The sequence below is a fragment of the Sminthopsis crassicaudata genome, chromosome 2 (genome assembly GCF_048593235.1).
Source record: "Sminthopsis crassicaudata isolate SCR6 chromosome 2, ASM4859323v1, whole genome shotgun sequence".
NCBI classification, from domain to species: Eukaryota; Metazoa; Chordata; class Mammalia; order Dasyuromorphia; family Dasyuridae; genus Sminthopsis; species Sminthopsis crassicaudata.
This window is the reverse complement of record NC_133618.1, coordinates 274,170,130-274,182,978: the sequence shown is the minus strand read 5'-3', so window position 1 is coordinate 274,182,978 and position 12,849 is coordinate 274,170,130. Positions and strand designations below refer to the sequence as shown.

General features: G+C 41.9%; 1 protein-coding gene across 6 annotated transcripts in view; it reads left to right on the top strand.

Moving 5' to 3' along the window:
- PPIP5K1 (diphosphoinositol pentakisphosphate kinase 1) overlaps positions 1-12,849 on the top strand; it is a 44,039-nt gene that overhangs the window by 4,001 nt on the left and 27,189 nt on the right. For 5 of the 6 annotated variants that reach the window (XM_074289454.1, XM_074289451.1, XM_074289452.1 and 2 more), the window contains exons 3-24: positions 350-545; positions 909-999; positions 1,221-1,306; positions 1,565-1,719; positions 1,865-1,966; positions 2,581-2,742; positions 2,874-2,995; positions 3,136-3,237; positions 3,422-3,508; positions 3,622-3,697; positions 3,859-3,968; positions 4,064-4,146; positions 5,020-5,151; positions 5,328-5,449; positions 5,762-5,944; positions 6,919-7,060; positions 7,261-7,484; positions 7,795-7,922; positions 8,128-8,242; positions 8,426-8,533; positions 9,112-9,228; positions 9,342-9,506. In XM_074289454.1, coding sequence (XP_074145555.1) covers positions 350-545; positions 909-999; positions 1,221-1,306; positions 1,565-1,719; positions 1,865-1,966; positions 2,581-2,742; positions 2,874-2,995; positions 3,136-3,237; positions 3,422-3,508; positions 3,622-3,697; positions 3,859-3,968; positions 4,064-4,146; positions 5,020-5,151; positions 5,328-5,449; positions 5,762-5,944; positions 6,919-7,060; positions 7,261-7,484; positions 7,795-7,922; positions 8,128-8,242; positions 8,426-8,533; positions 9,112-9,228; positions 9,342-9,506 — 2,808 coding nt within the window. Of the gene's footprint in view, positions 1-349; positions 546-908; positions 1,000-1,220; positions 1,307-1,564; positions 1,720-1,864; positions 1,967-2,580; positions 2,743-2,873; positions 2,996-3,135; positions 3,238-3,421; positions 3,509-3,621; positions 3,698-3,858; positions 3,969-4,063; positions 4,147-5,019; positions 5,152-5,327; positions 5,450-5,761; positions 5,945-6,918; positions 7,061-7,260; positions 7,485-7,794; positions 7,923-8,127; positions 8,243-8,425; positions 8,534-9,111; positions 9,229-9,341; positions 9,507-12,849 lie in introns of those variants that run through there. The other variant, XM_074289455.1, reaches the window with a different exon arrangement.

Below are 12,849 nucleotides of genomic sequence, written 5' to 3'. Positions count from 1 at the left end.
GTGGTAACCACCTCTTTCCTGTTTGAAGAGATGGTTCTTCATTTGTAGAACCTTTGCTCCAGTGAACTTGTTAGAATCTAAGGGGTTGCTGGCTAACTTGATGCCTGGTCTCAAAAATACCCTGCTGTGCTACTATGGAGAAGACAATATTCTATGGGCAGTGGGAATTCCTAAATTTGTTTTGGGGTGGGTGGAAAAGGGGGTGCCCTGTACTTCGGAACGTGTTCCTTAGGCTTGACTGTATCCTCTAGCTTATATATGGGAAATCCAATGTTCTGGCAAAAGAGGAGGCTTTGTATCCCTAGGAAGTCCTGCCACAGGTTTTCTGACAACATCTTCCACATTGCAGCCTCTTGAACGGCAGATTATTGTTGGCATTTGTGCCATGACCAAGAAGTCCAAGTCCAAGCCAATGACCCAGATCTTAGAACGACTATGCCGCTTTGATTACCTAACTGTGATTATTCTGGGTGAGGATGTTATTCTCAATGAGCCTGTGGAGAACTGGCCACCTTGCCACTGCCTCATTTCTTTCCACTCCAAAGGTGAGGACTTTAGGGAGAAAAAAGTAAAATGGGATTGAGAATGGTGGGGTTTAGAAATTTAGATTATTAGCCCTTCACTATTGTATCACATGGGAAGAGTGACAATGCATGGTGGTGTTTAATTACCCCTGACATTTTTTGGGGGGAAAATACCATCTTAGGGTAGGGGGAGGGGTTATGCATTATATCTTAAGACAGTTGCACATCAAAAAGTTTGAGCTCCTGGAAATAATTCTAAAGGATCTTTTGAGACTTTGGGAAATGAGTCAGGAATAGTGGTAGGGTTAGTAGATAGAGGGATACTAAAAACTGAAAATTCTTCTTTTTATAATATTTGTGTATTGTATTCTGCCTTTCTGCTAGGTTTCCCCCTGGACAAAGCAGTTGCCTATGCCAAGCTTCGAAATCCCTTCCTCATCAATGATCTAACTATGCAGTATTATATCCAGGACAGGTATGGCTTTCTACTGGCCTGTCAAATATGTTCAATTGAGTCTTTCTTTGTTGTTGCCCACAGATTTAACCACTAGCATTTGGGAATCCCATTTGGGCAAAGGGCATAATTAGAAATGTGCTTCTTTTTCACATTGTGCTCCAATACCTTTTATCTCCACTGAACTCCCATCCCCACCCTTCCCCTCATGCTTTCTCTAGCTAATAGTTTTGGGGTTGCAGGAGGGAAGTATACCGAATCCTGCAAGAGGAGGGTATTGATCTGCCTCGATATGCTGTGCTTAATCGTGACCCTGCCCGGCCAGAGGGTAAGTATCCAGCTCCATCCTTTGCCCAGTCTAATCCTAGCTCAGTATCCATCCAATTTTCTGCTATTACCAGTTAAGTAGGGTTTTTGTGTTGTATATAAGGGAGGGCTAGGGATTTTGAGGTAGAACTTCTGGGATGGTTCCTAGGATTCAGGGCTTGTGAACTTGAAGATTGCAGAGACTGAGGCGCTGGGAGGATTTCAGTGATAGAAGAGGTGTGCCCAAGGCCCCCAAAACTGACCATATTCTACCTCTCAGAGTGCAACCTCATAGAGGGTGAGGACCAGGTGGAGGTGAATGGAGCTGTGTTTCCCAAACCATTTGTGGAGAAGCCAGTGAGTGCTGAGGATCACAACGTCTACATCTACTATCCCAGCACAGCTGGTGGGGGGAGCCAGCGCCTCTTTCGTAAGGTGTGGGGGCAGTCAGGGATATGGGGAGGGGCAGAGAGATGGAAGAATAGGGATGGAATTGTGGGGGTAAAAGCTGAAAGATTCAGGAACAAAATAGTGAAGGAAGATGGACCCATGTGTTTTTTAATTCCTTTCCTTTTTGTAGATTGGTAGCCGAAGCAGTGTGTACTCTCCTGAGAGCAGTGTCCGAAAAACTGGATCTTACATCTATGAGGAATTCATGCCCACAGATGGCACTGATGTCAAGGTTGTAGAGGAGGGAAGAGGGTGGGAGTATTACAAGTTATACAGATCATTCCATTTTGGAGGCAGAAGGATCCTCTGAGGCCATATAGTTCAGTCCTCTCATTTTAGAGAGCTATTTCCTTTCCTTTAGATATAAGAAAAATGAGAATTTAAAGTGAATTACCCATAATCAAAGGTTAAGAAGTTATTAAGGAGGGGGATTGGAATTATAAGGGGAGGATATACAAAATGAAGGCTGAATATAGATTTATTAATGTACCGGAATTACAAGGTAAGGAGTATAGATATGGGGTCTGAGTCACAATTTATGATGTCTGTAATAACTGTACTTGTGAAAGCATTTGATATATTGCAGTTGGAGTTTTTTAAAGTAGAAAAAGAAAGATAATGTTGGGGTGTTGATGGAGCAGCACTTATGCCCTGATAGCCTTAGGTGGATGAATGTTAATTTTCTCAGATTTAGGATCTTTATTCTAAACCAAGTCTAAAGATAATATTCAAAGTCACTTTTTAAAAAATGATTTATTTCTCATAATCTCTTCAAATATGTATGTCACGAATGGTCTGAGGGAATTGTGTGATGTGAATTGTCTCAGGAATAATATATTTTTGTAGGTGTATACAGTGGGGCCAGACTATGCCCATGCTGAAGCCCGAAAGTCTCCAGCATTAGATGGAAAGGTGGAAAGGGACAGTGAAGGGAAGGAGATTCGATACCCAGTCATGCTGACTGCCATGGAGAAGCTAGTGGCCAGGAAAGTCTGTGTTGCTTTCAAGGTAAAGGAAGATCTAAGATGGTGGGATGGTGATGGTGGTGAAGGGAAATAAAGGCTAAAGGGGAAAGGGATGGGAAATTGGGGAAGAAACTTTTCTTCCAACCTGGTTCTTTCACCTTAACTCTTCCACAGCAAACAGTCTGTGGGTTTGACCTTCTTCGTGCCAATGGTCATTCCTTTGTCTGTGATGTCAATGGTTTCAGCTTTGTCAAGAACTCAATGAAATATTATGATGACTGCGCCAAGATCTTGGGGTATGGTATGGAAGACATTGGTTTGGATGAGAGGAGTGGGGTTACCCTTTTTTTCCCCTGTTTAACAGAGATCTCTTTTGCATTTTTGTTTTTTATCGTTATGAGTAAGGTTGTTCCACTACTTTTTTATATCTTTCTAGGAATACCATAATGCGGGAGCTTGCCCCCCAGTTTCAGATTCCTTGGTCTATTCCTACAGAGGCTGAAGACATTCCCATTGTCCCTACCACATCTGGTACCATGTAAGAGAAAGAGAAGCTGTGGATTCCCAGGACTCATTGATAAGCATCTATCACCTCTCCCCAGACTAATAAGGGGATCCCTTTTAGGCAGTTTCCATAGCCACACCTCTATTTCTTTTCTCTCCCAGGCATTCATGAAGGGATTTGCTAATTGAGATTGCTCTAACATGTTCCTTCTTTCCAGGATGGAACTCCGTTGTGTCATTGCCATCATACGTCATGGGGATCGAACTCCCAAACAGAAAATGAAGATGGAAGTTACACACCCTAGGTAAGGGGAGAGTCCATATACCAAGTGAAGAAAAGGGAAGGCAGATTAAAATAGCTTGTTCCTACAGTTTTTGACTCTCTCACTTATGTTTTCTTTTACTCATTCATGCTCAGGTTTTTTGCACTGTTTGAAAAACATGGTGGTTATAAAACTGGGAAACTGAAGCTGAAAAGGCCTGAGCAGCTGCAGGTGAGTAACCTAAAGAGCAAAGGCGTGAAGGGGAGGGCAATCACCATAAGAGGACGGAATATGAGTTTAGGAAGTCTGTCAGGGAAAAATATAAAGTGATCCTAAGATGGATGGGTGAATACCAAGAGTTGTGAACACATTCCATTATTCCCCCTCTTCAGGAGGTGCTGGACATCACTCGGCTGTTGTTAGGAGAGCTGGAGAAGGACCCTCGTGGTGAGATTGAAGAGAAGATAGGAAAGCTGGAGCAGCTGAAAACTGTATTGGAGATGTAAGGAATGGGATGAGAATAAGGAAGCCTGACATGGGCTGTCAGCTGGAGTCTGTCCTGGGGTTAGAAAGGACAGTGAACTTTGTTCTTGGCAGGTATGGTCACTTCTCAGGCATCAATAGAAAGGTACAGCTGACTTACTATCCTCATGGAACCAGGGTCTCTAATGAGGAACAAGGTAATATCTACAACCTATTCTAGTTCTCTGAATCTCTAGACCAGGGGTTCTCAAACTATGGCCTGCTGAGGACGTTTATGCGGCACACTGGGTTATGGCAGATGGGCTGATGGGCGGAGACAGAGTGTGAGTTTTTGTTTTTACTATAGTCCGGCCCTCCAACAATCTGAGGGACAGTGAACTGGCCCCCTATTTAAAAAGTTTGAGGACCACTGCTCTAGACCCATAAAATACCCATTTTTTGCCCACCTCCTTCCTGCTTTTCTAGTTTCATCCCCCAGCCTCTTCCCTTCCTACTCAGATTTGTTGAGGTTGATATTCAGATCTCCACATTATACTGTGTTCCTAAATGGTTGTCCAGGCCCAATTCACTGCTTTTTTTCCCCCTTATGCATTGTTTATTAAAAATATAGTACCAAATGGCCAAGCCAATGGTTTGTCCACCCTGCAGTATGTCACTATCTGAGCAACATCTATTCTTCATCCACTTGGTGTTTCTAGCATAGATGGCTACACTGATTTCTTATTAATTCATTAATTCATTTATTTTTTTAAATTTTCCAAATTTTCCAAATGCATGTAAAGATAGTTTTCAACATTCTTTTTTTAAAAATTAAAACGTTTTATTTAAAAAGCATATGCATGGGTAATTTTTCCAATATTCACCCTGGCATAAATTTGTTCCAAATTTTTCCCCTCTTTCCCCCCCACCTCCTACCCTAGGTAGTCCATTACATGTTAAATATGTTGAAATATATCAACATTCATTTTTGTAAGACTTTGTTTTCCAAATTTTTTTCCCTCCCCATGAGAGCAAGCAATCAATCTGATACAGGTTAAATGTGCCAATTCACTACTTTCTATTACCCTCAGATCAACAGCAAAAGACTCTTGCTCCATCACTGCTGCTGGTGTTAAAGTGGGGTGGGGAGCTGACTCCTGCTGGTCGTGTCCAGGCTGAGGAGCTGGGACGAGCTTTTCGCTGCATGTATCCAGGTGGCCAGGGTGAGTTTGTTGAGGAATAAACTTATGGTGGGTTTGGAACAAAATATGGGATGAGTAGCAAGATTGGGGGGAAAAATCACCCTGACAAGGAAATATTGCAGGGGGGAGGAATAAATTTCCTCTTCCCTGCTCTAGGATCCTGACAGATGTCTATTTGTGGTCCTCTTCACTCCCAGGGGACTATGCTGGCTTCCCTGGTTGTGGGCTTCTACGGCTCCATAGCACTTACCGCCATGACCTCAAGATCTATGCTTCAGATGAGGGTCGTGTACAGATGACGGCTGCAGCCTTTGCCAAGGTGTCCACCCTAACCCCAAACTCATGGACATTGGCAGTTGGAAATGCTGCTAATTTAGATGGAGGGTTAATACAATAAAGGGATTTGGGGTGCTCATCTCAATAGAATAGATTGGTAGCTGGATGACTTTATCTGACCCTTTTCTGCTCTTCTGGGAGTAGGAGGTGGGATGTAGGGGCACCCCTGCCCCAACCAAATCAGCTCTGTGTCTTCTTTGTATCCCCTTATGCCCATTCCACCCCTCCACCACCAGGGCTACTGGCCTAAAGAGGGGATTAACAATGCCCCCACTCCTCATGGCTCTTGTCATAGGGATTGCTGGCACTGGAGGGGGAGCTGACACCCATCCTGGTGCAAATGGTGAAGAGTGCCAACATGAATGGGCTTCTGGACAGTGATGGTGACTCTTTGAGCAGCTGCCAACATCGTGTGAAGGCACGATTACATCACATTCTACAACAGGATACATCCTTTGGCCCTGGAGACTATGAGCAGGTCTGAGCTCCTTTGTGCTCTATCCTCCAACTATCTCATCTTCTAATCACCCAGTCACTGCATTCAGATGGTTGTATCCTGTTTTTGTCTTTCGGCATTTTTGGATTCTCAGGGTTTCCTTAAGGCTTTGCCTCCCTTTTCCTAGTGGCTCTGTTTTATGACTGGATGAAATCTATTCTGGTGGACTCAGATTACATTTATATTATAGACTGGAATCAAGACAGGAGACCTGCTTTGCTTTTGCATAAAGAGCTGTCTTATACCCAGCCTGATAAAGGAGTTCCCCATCTTAAGACCCATTCAGGGCTAGATAAGAGTCACTCTTTCCCTAAGACAATCTGATTTCCAGGGTTAGTCTAGGCTTTGGTAAGAAGGGGATCATTTGCTAAATTGAAGTTGAACATCATCTCTCCATTTCCTCTTTCTATTACTGTTTGTGTTATTCTTTGGGGAAGTTGAGTGGATTGGATAACCAAATATTTTTTTCTGTGTTGGTCCAAGGAGAGGTAAGTGACTGTTGGCCAGGATGTAATGAGGCTTTGCCTACTTCTCTGCACCTCACTAAGTTTTGCATTGGATAGAATTGGCCCTTCAACCCTTTTTCTATCCTGCATTATTTACTATGAGTTAGATGTGGAAGATTCTAGGTTATGTGAATTGTCTCCATGCCCTTGTAGGACTCAGTTACATGATCAAGAACATTTACCTTCACTGACAATTCCTTCTTCATTTATGGTGACCTCAGGGCCTTTCCTCCTTCTCAGCCCCTTTCTCCACTCCTTTCCCCCTTTACTGACCATAATTGTCTCAGATGAAAGAGAATTCAGGCTAGTATCTCCAAATCAGGTTGGTTCTGGAAATGGCTCATGACTAAATTTAAGTTATAGATCTCCACCAAAAAATGTCCATCAGTTGCAGGAATCTGGTGAGGAGCCCTGAACTCATGATACTCTTTCTCTCTTTGTTTCCCTCAGCTGGCCCCTACTGGCAGCCTTTCCCTGCTTAACTCAATGGCCATAATTCAGAATCCTGTGGAGATTTGTAACCAGGTATTTGTCTTGATTGAGAATCTCACACACCAGATCCGGGAACGGCTGCAGGACCCCAAGTCAGCAGGTGGGTAAGAACACTGCCATCTCTTCCCTAAGATGTTGTCAAGATTCTGTTGTCTCTTCCTCTGAGTGCTGGGGAGATCCTAATCTTCCCTCTTGCACCCAGTATATTTGGAATATTGTTTGCTCTCCAGGAAAGTGATGGTGTACCAAATCATAGTCCTTAGCTCATTGCTTAATATGGCTTTTCCCTGTTACCTGTAGACTTGCAATTGTACCACAGTGAAACTCTGGAATTGATGCTGCAGCGCTGGAGCAAGCTGGAACGTGATTTTCGACAGAAAAATGGACGCTTTGATATCAGCAAAATCCCTGACATCTATGATTGTGTCAAGTATGATGTGCAGCACAATGGGAGCCTGGGGCTCCAGGGGACAGCAGAACTGCTGCGACTCTCCAAGGCTCTGGCTGATGTGGTCATTCCTCAGGTTGGTTCTGGAAATGGCTCATGGTTAGAATCTGGAAGGACAGGAGAAAGGAAGTTCGAGGCAGGGTGGGATTAGTTGAACTGCTACAACTTTCTCTGCTGACCAACCACATTTGATAGGTACCCTTGGTAAGAACAAAATAAAAAGAATCTTGGTAACACAGGACTGCAGGAGCAATAATGGGTTTGAGGAGAGCTCTAAGAATGAGAGGAAAGCAGGAGGATAGTGTCGGGTTTGGGGGGGGGGGTCAGTGGGAGTAGGCAGAAGCAAAAGGCTGTCTTGAGTGCTTACTTAGCCTCTGGTTCTCTAGGAGTACGGCATCAGCCGAGAGGAGAAACTGGAGATTGCTGTGGGCTTTTGTCTCCCATTGCTGAGGAAGATTCAGCTTGACCTACAGCGAACCCATGAGGATGAGTCTGTCAACAAGCTGCACCCCCTGTGAGGGAGGGTTAAGGGGGCACTGGCTGGGGTGGGGCATGTAAAGGGCTCTTGGGGAAGGTCAGATCTGGAACATTTAGAGAGGTTTGGGCCCAAGAGGACTACTGAATATGAGAAAAAGATCCTCTTTGGGGATGAAAGAAAGACATGGTGGAGGGGTGGTATTATGACTACCTACTTATGAATGATGAGGTAACTTTCTCAGGTACTCCAGAGGGGTGCTCTCCCCAGGCCGCCATGTCCGTACTCGTCTCTACTTCACCAGTGAGAGCCATGTCCATTCCCTGCTCAGTGTCTTCCGTTATGGAGGGCTTCTTGATGTAAGGACCTTCTCTCTCCACCTACCTGTCATCCTGGGAAGCTCCATTCCTTAGCTCTCCTTGTTCTCTAAACAAGCCTTTCTTTGGGTTTCCTGGCCCTCCCCCATTCCAGCCTCTGGCTCATCACCCTTCCCTATCCTATTTTATCTCCTGCTCTCAGATGTCTTTCCTTATCTTTGATAGGAATCTCAGGATGCACAATGGCAGAGGGCTCTGACTTATCTCAGTGCCATTTCAGAGCTCAACTACATGACTCAGATTGTCATCATGCTATATGAAGACAATACCCAGGTAAGGAGATGTAGGATCAGGTAAAGATCTACCCTCTCTTCTCCCAACCATTGTCAGAGAAGGAAGTTCTTGCCCATCCCCATGATCCATGGGTCACAATGTGGAAGATCATTTGGATTACAGAGTATTACATTATCCAGGACAGTTAGGAGCTTCCTGGTAAACAGAACCAGTTTTAGAAATTAATAGTGCCAGAGGGAATGATGTGGAACCCAGCCACTGGACCAGCTGCTAGAGTGAGAGAAGAGCAAGATCTAGATAAGTCTCCTTTCTCTCTGAGCTTTATAAGTGTTTCTTTAAGTGGATTCTGTAATGACCCAAGTTCCTATGGGAGGTAGAGGAATAATATTTATATTTGGTCACTTCACATGAACAAAGGACAACAGGATTGGGGGAGGCAGTATTCCTTGACCTTAGAGACTACAGTAGAAGAGGGTTTACAGCAATTTGGTACTGGAGAAAGAGGCAGCATACAGAAACCTAAGAATTAGGTGCCTTTCTTCTTGGAACCCTTTTCATCATTATCACCCCGCTTCTTACCATCCCATCCTTCTACATCCTCTCATCGTATCCTCTAGGATCCCTCATCGGAGGAGCGATTCCATGTGGAATTACACTTCAGCCCTGGTGTGAAAGGTGTTGAGGAGGATGGTAGTGCCCCTACTGGCTGTGGCTTCCGTCCAGCATCTTCAGAGGTAGGAAAGGTGCTGGAATCTGGATCTCAAAACTTGGGATATAGAGCATTGGTGGCAGAGGGTAAAGGGGCTAGAGAAGGAGGTCACTTTTTCTTCTCTTACACATAATGCAGAATGAGGAGCTGCAGACAGACAAAGGCAGTATGGAAGATCTGTGCCGTAGTAAAGAGCAAGATGAGCCAGATCGGGTGTTGCAGACATCACCCCAGCCTTCTGAGATCTCTGGTCTTCCAAGAAGATCCCCACTCATCCGCAACCGTAAAGCTGGCTCAATGGAGGTAATGGGGAGAGGACAGGAGAAAGGATGGGGAAGGGAAACAGTGGACATTATTCATGTGTTCTCAACACTGCCCTTCTTATCCCTCATACTCAGTGACTTTTGAAGCTCTACAGCAGCAACTTGTTTGAAGCTAGAGAAATCCCAATGATGGAGGGCCAAGAGTGGTGATGCAGAGGTTAGGAACATTGAGATGTGGGACCTGGGCAATATGAGGAAAGGCAACTTTTTAAAAATCAGGAGGCTAAAGATGGCCACTTTACATTCCTATAGGACCTTCACAAAATTCTTATTCCAAATGGCAGTTCTCTTTCCTAGAAAAAAAGAATTTTCTTCATTGAACCATGTGAACCCATTTTTGGGTTCTGGAGAGACAATGTATTTGGACCTGTGATTGGTTTCAGAGGCTTTTTCATACCTGGATCCTATTTTTTGCAGTGGACTATTTTGTTTTTTTGTTTGGTCTTGTGTTTTGATGAATTTTTTTCTGGTCTTCAGGACCCTATGAAAATCTCTCAAGATGACTTAAAACTAGCTTTTATAGTCAGTCCATGATTTAAAAGTCTCACTAAAGAGGTAACTAGAGAACCTTGGAATCCTTTTCCTTGGAATCATTCCTTATTTATCTTTTTTTTTTTTTTTTTTTTTTTTAAGATTAAATTTTTTTTAAGTCAGCAAAAATCTGCTGCCTTTTCTCCCTCCTGTCCCATACACCCCTTCTCCCCATAGAGAATGAAAGTAAAACAAAATCTTTTAATATGCATGTGTTGTCAATCACAGCAAATTTTCATATTGATCATGTCCAAAAAGAAAGAAAAATACTCATACATATATGTGTGTATACACACACATACACACACACATTCACAAACCACTTACCCTGTATATGTGTATGTATAACACATACACACAAACACTTCTTCTACACTCTGAATTTTTTCACCTCTATCAGGAGGTGAGTATCATGTTTCATAATTAATACTTTGGAGTCATTTGTATAATGCCTGGCAATTATTTGTTTATATACATATTATTGTACCATATACATTTTTATTTATTTGTATTTATCCATGTTTCTGTTCTGTTTCTAGAGTTGAAGTCAATGTATATATTACTTTTTTTGGATCTGCTTTCTTCACTATTGCTTCATATAAGTCTATAATTTATGTTCCAAATGTTTTTTATTTTTTAAAAAGTTCTTATTTTTAGTTGTGTCTTTTATTTTTACAACATTTTTCCAAATATGTCTTCCCTCTCCTTTTTCTTAAGAGGAATTTTATTCAGTGCTTTCTAATTGCCAGCAATTATACAAAGCACTTTTTTACATATGTTATCTTTTTGATTCTCATAATAACTCTGAGGTAGTTGCTTTTATATATCTCTGTTTTACAATTGAGGAAACTGAGTTAAATAGATTGAGTGACTTGACCAGGGTCACAAAACTCATAAGTGTCTGAAATCAGATTTGAACTCAGGTCTTACTGACTTCAGGTCCAGATCTATCCACTCAGCTGCCAATTAGCTATTACTAAGAGTAAAGATTTAAAAAATAAAGAGAAAAAAATTCATTGAGAAAAACTAAACAGTATACCAATCATGTCTGACAGTATAATATGCATAATTTTGTATCTTCTGCAATGAAGGAAGAGAAGTATGTTTTCTAACCTTTTTTTGAGTGTCATTATAATATTAACAGAGATTTTTTTTTGGGGGGGTTCTATTTACATTGTTGTCATGATGTATATTTTTTTCAGGTTATGCTTCACTTCTTTTAAACACATATTAAGTCTTCAGCTTCTTTGAATTCTTGGTTTTTATCATAATTGTCATTTATGACATAATATATTTTTATTTCTCCGTTTGTTCAGCTATTCTCTAATCAGATATGGTCTCCCCACTAGTTTTTATATATTATAAATATCCTTGCTTGGAATATTTTTGAACAAATAGGTCTATTTTTTAAACCTGTCATGTAACAGCTCTATGATATAATCTAGTAATGGAGTCCTAGGACCAGAGGTGTGAAGTTTTATAGCTGTATCACTTAATGCTATTTTGAGAATCCTGACCTGTGATTTTATTAATGTAGATTATTACTGGTTTATATATCATCTCCATTAATGCAAATCAGCCATTTATTTGTTGCTTAGGCTTTTTGTTGCCTGGGATATTAAGTTGTTAGATTCATAATTATACAGGTATGTGTCAGAGGGACTTGAGCCCCCATTTGTTCCTTATTTCATGGCCTGTTTTCTCTTCTTTGTACCATTCTGCTTCTCATATAATGCCCTATTGCCTAATAAAAGAAAAATAAATTTTAAAAAAATCACGCCAATTTTTAGCTCCACCAGTGATGAACCGGTGAAGCACACCTGTTTTTCCATAGTAGTGTCAGCATTTAATTTTATCATATTTAATCATCTTTGTCAATTTGATAAGTGAAGGGTGGCAACTCAGAGTTGTTTTTAATTTGTGTTTCTTTTATCATTAGAGGATTTGAATACTTTCGTTTGTTAATTGATCACTTAACTTATTATAAGCCTGTAAGGAACCTTCTCCTTAACTATGTTTTGCCTAAGAAGGACTCTTCTCTTCCTGGCCTACCCTGATGTGTTCTTTAACCTGGTAGGAAACTCCTTTCCTCTGCTTTCTAGTTCTATAACCTTGTCATTTAATCAATCCTGTCTCATTCTACTATTTGCATTCTACTTTTTTTCTCTATTTTCCATGCCTATTTTAGTATGGGGAATATATGACTCTGAAACTTTATGTTCCTTAAGTAGTCTATCCAACTCTAACTAGCTTTGCTCTTTGAGAGCTGGAGATTAGAGAGGTGGCCTTCTGCAGTCCTTGAACGATTCTTTATCTGGCTTACTTTCAGGCCACAAATATGCAGTGCTTGGCTAGGCTGACCAAATAACCTTTTGGGATAGCCAATGGAGACCAAGATCTCCCCTGGCTTCTCCCTGCTGTTGGACTACTTGTTCACAACCTACCTGGCATTCTGTGTATAGGTTCCCCCTCCCTACCTCTTTTCCTTGTCCTACGTTCTGTCTCTGATGCTTGGGACTAAGAGCTTTGCATCTTCTAGGTAGGGCAGGGCATGGTGGTTGGAGGAAACAATCAAATGTGTCTACTTGAAAAATCTATTTTGAATTTTGAGGGAGAAGGTGGGAAACAGGGAGCTCAGGAGTGTGATTGTAGGACAACTGAGCTTTCTCCCTTCCCTATGTAAGTAGAGTTTGGAGAAAGGAGTCATTAGCACAAAAGTGAGGGGAGGGGGTCATCTAGATTTTTCTGTTTATGACTGAATTCTTGCAAACATGAATCTTAGGAAGGAGGGT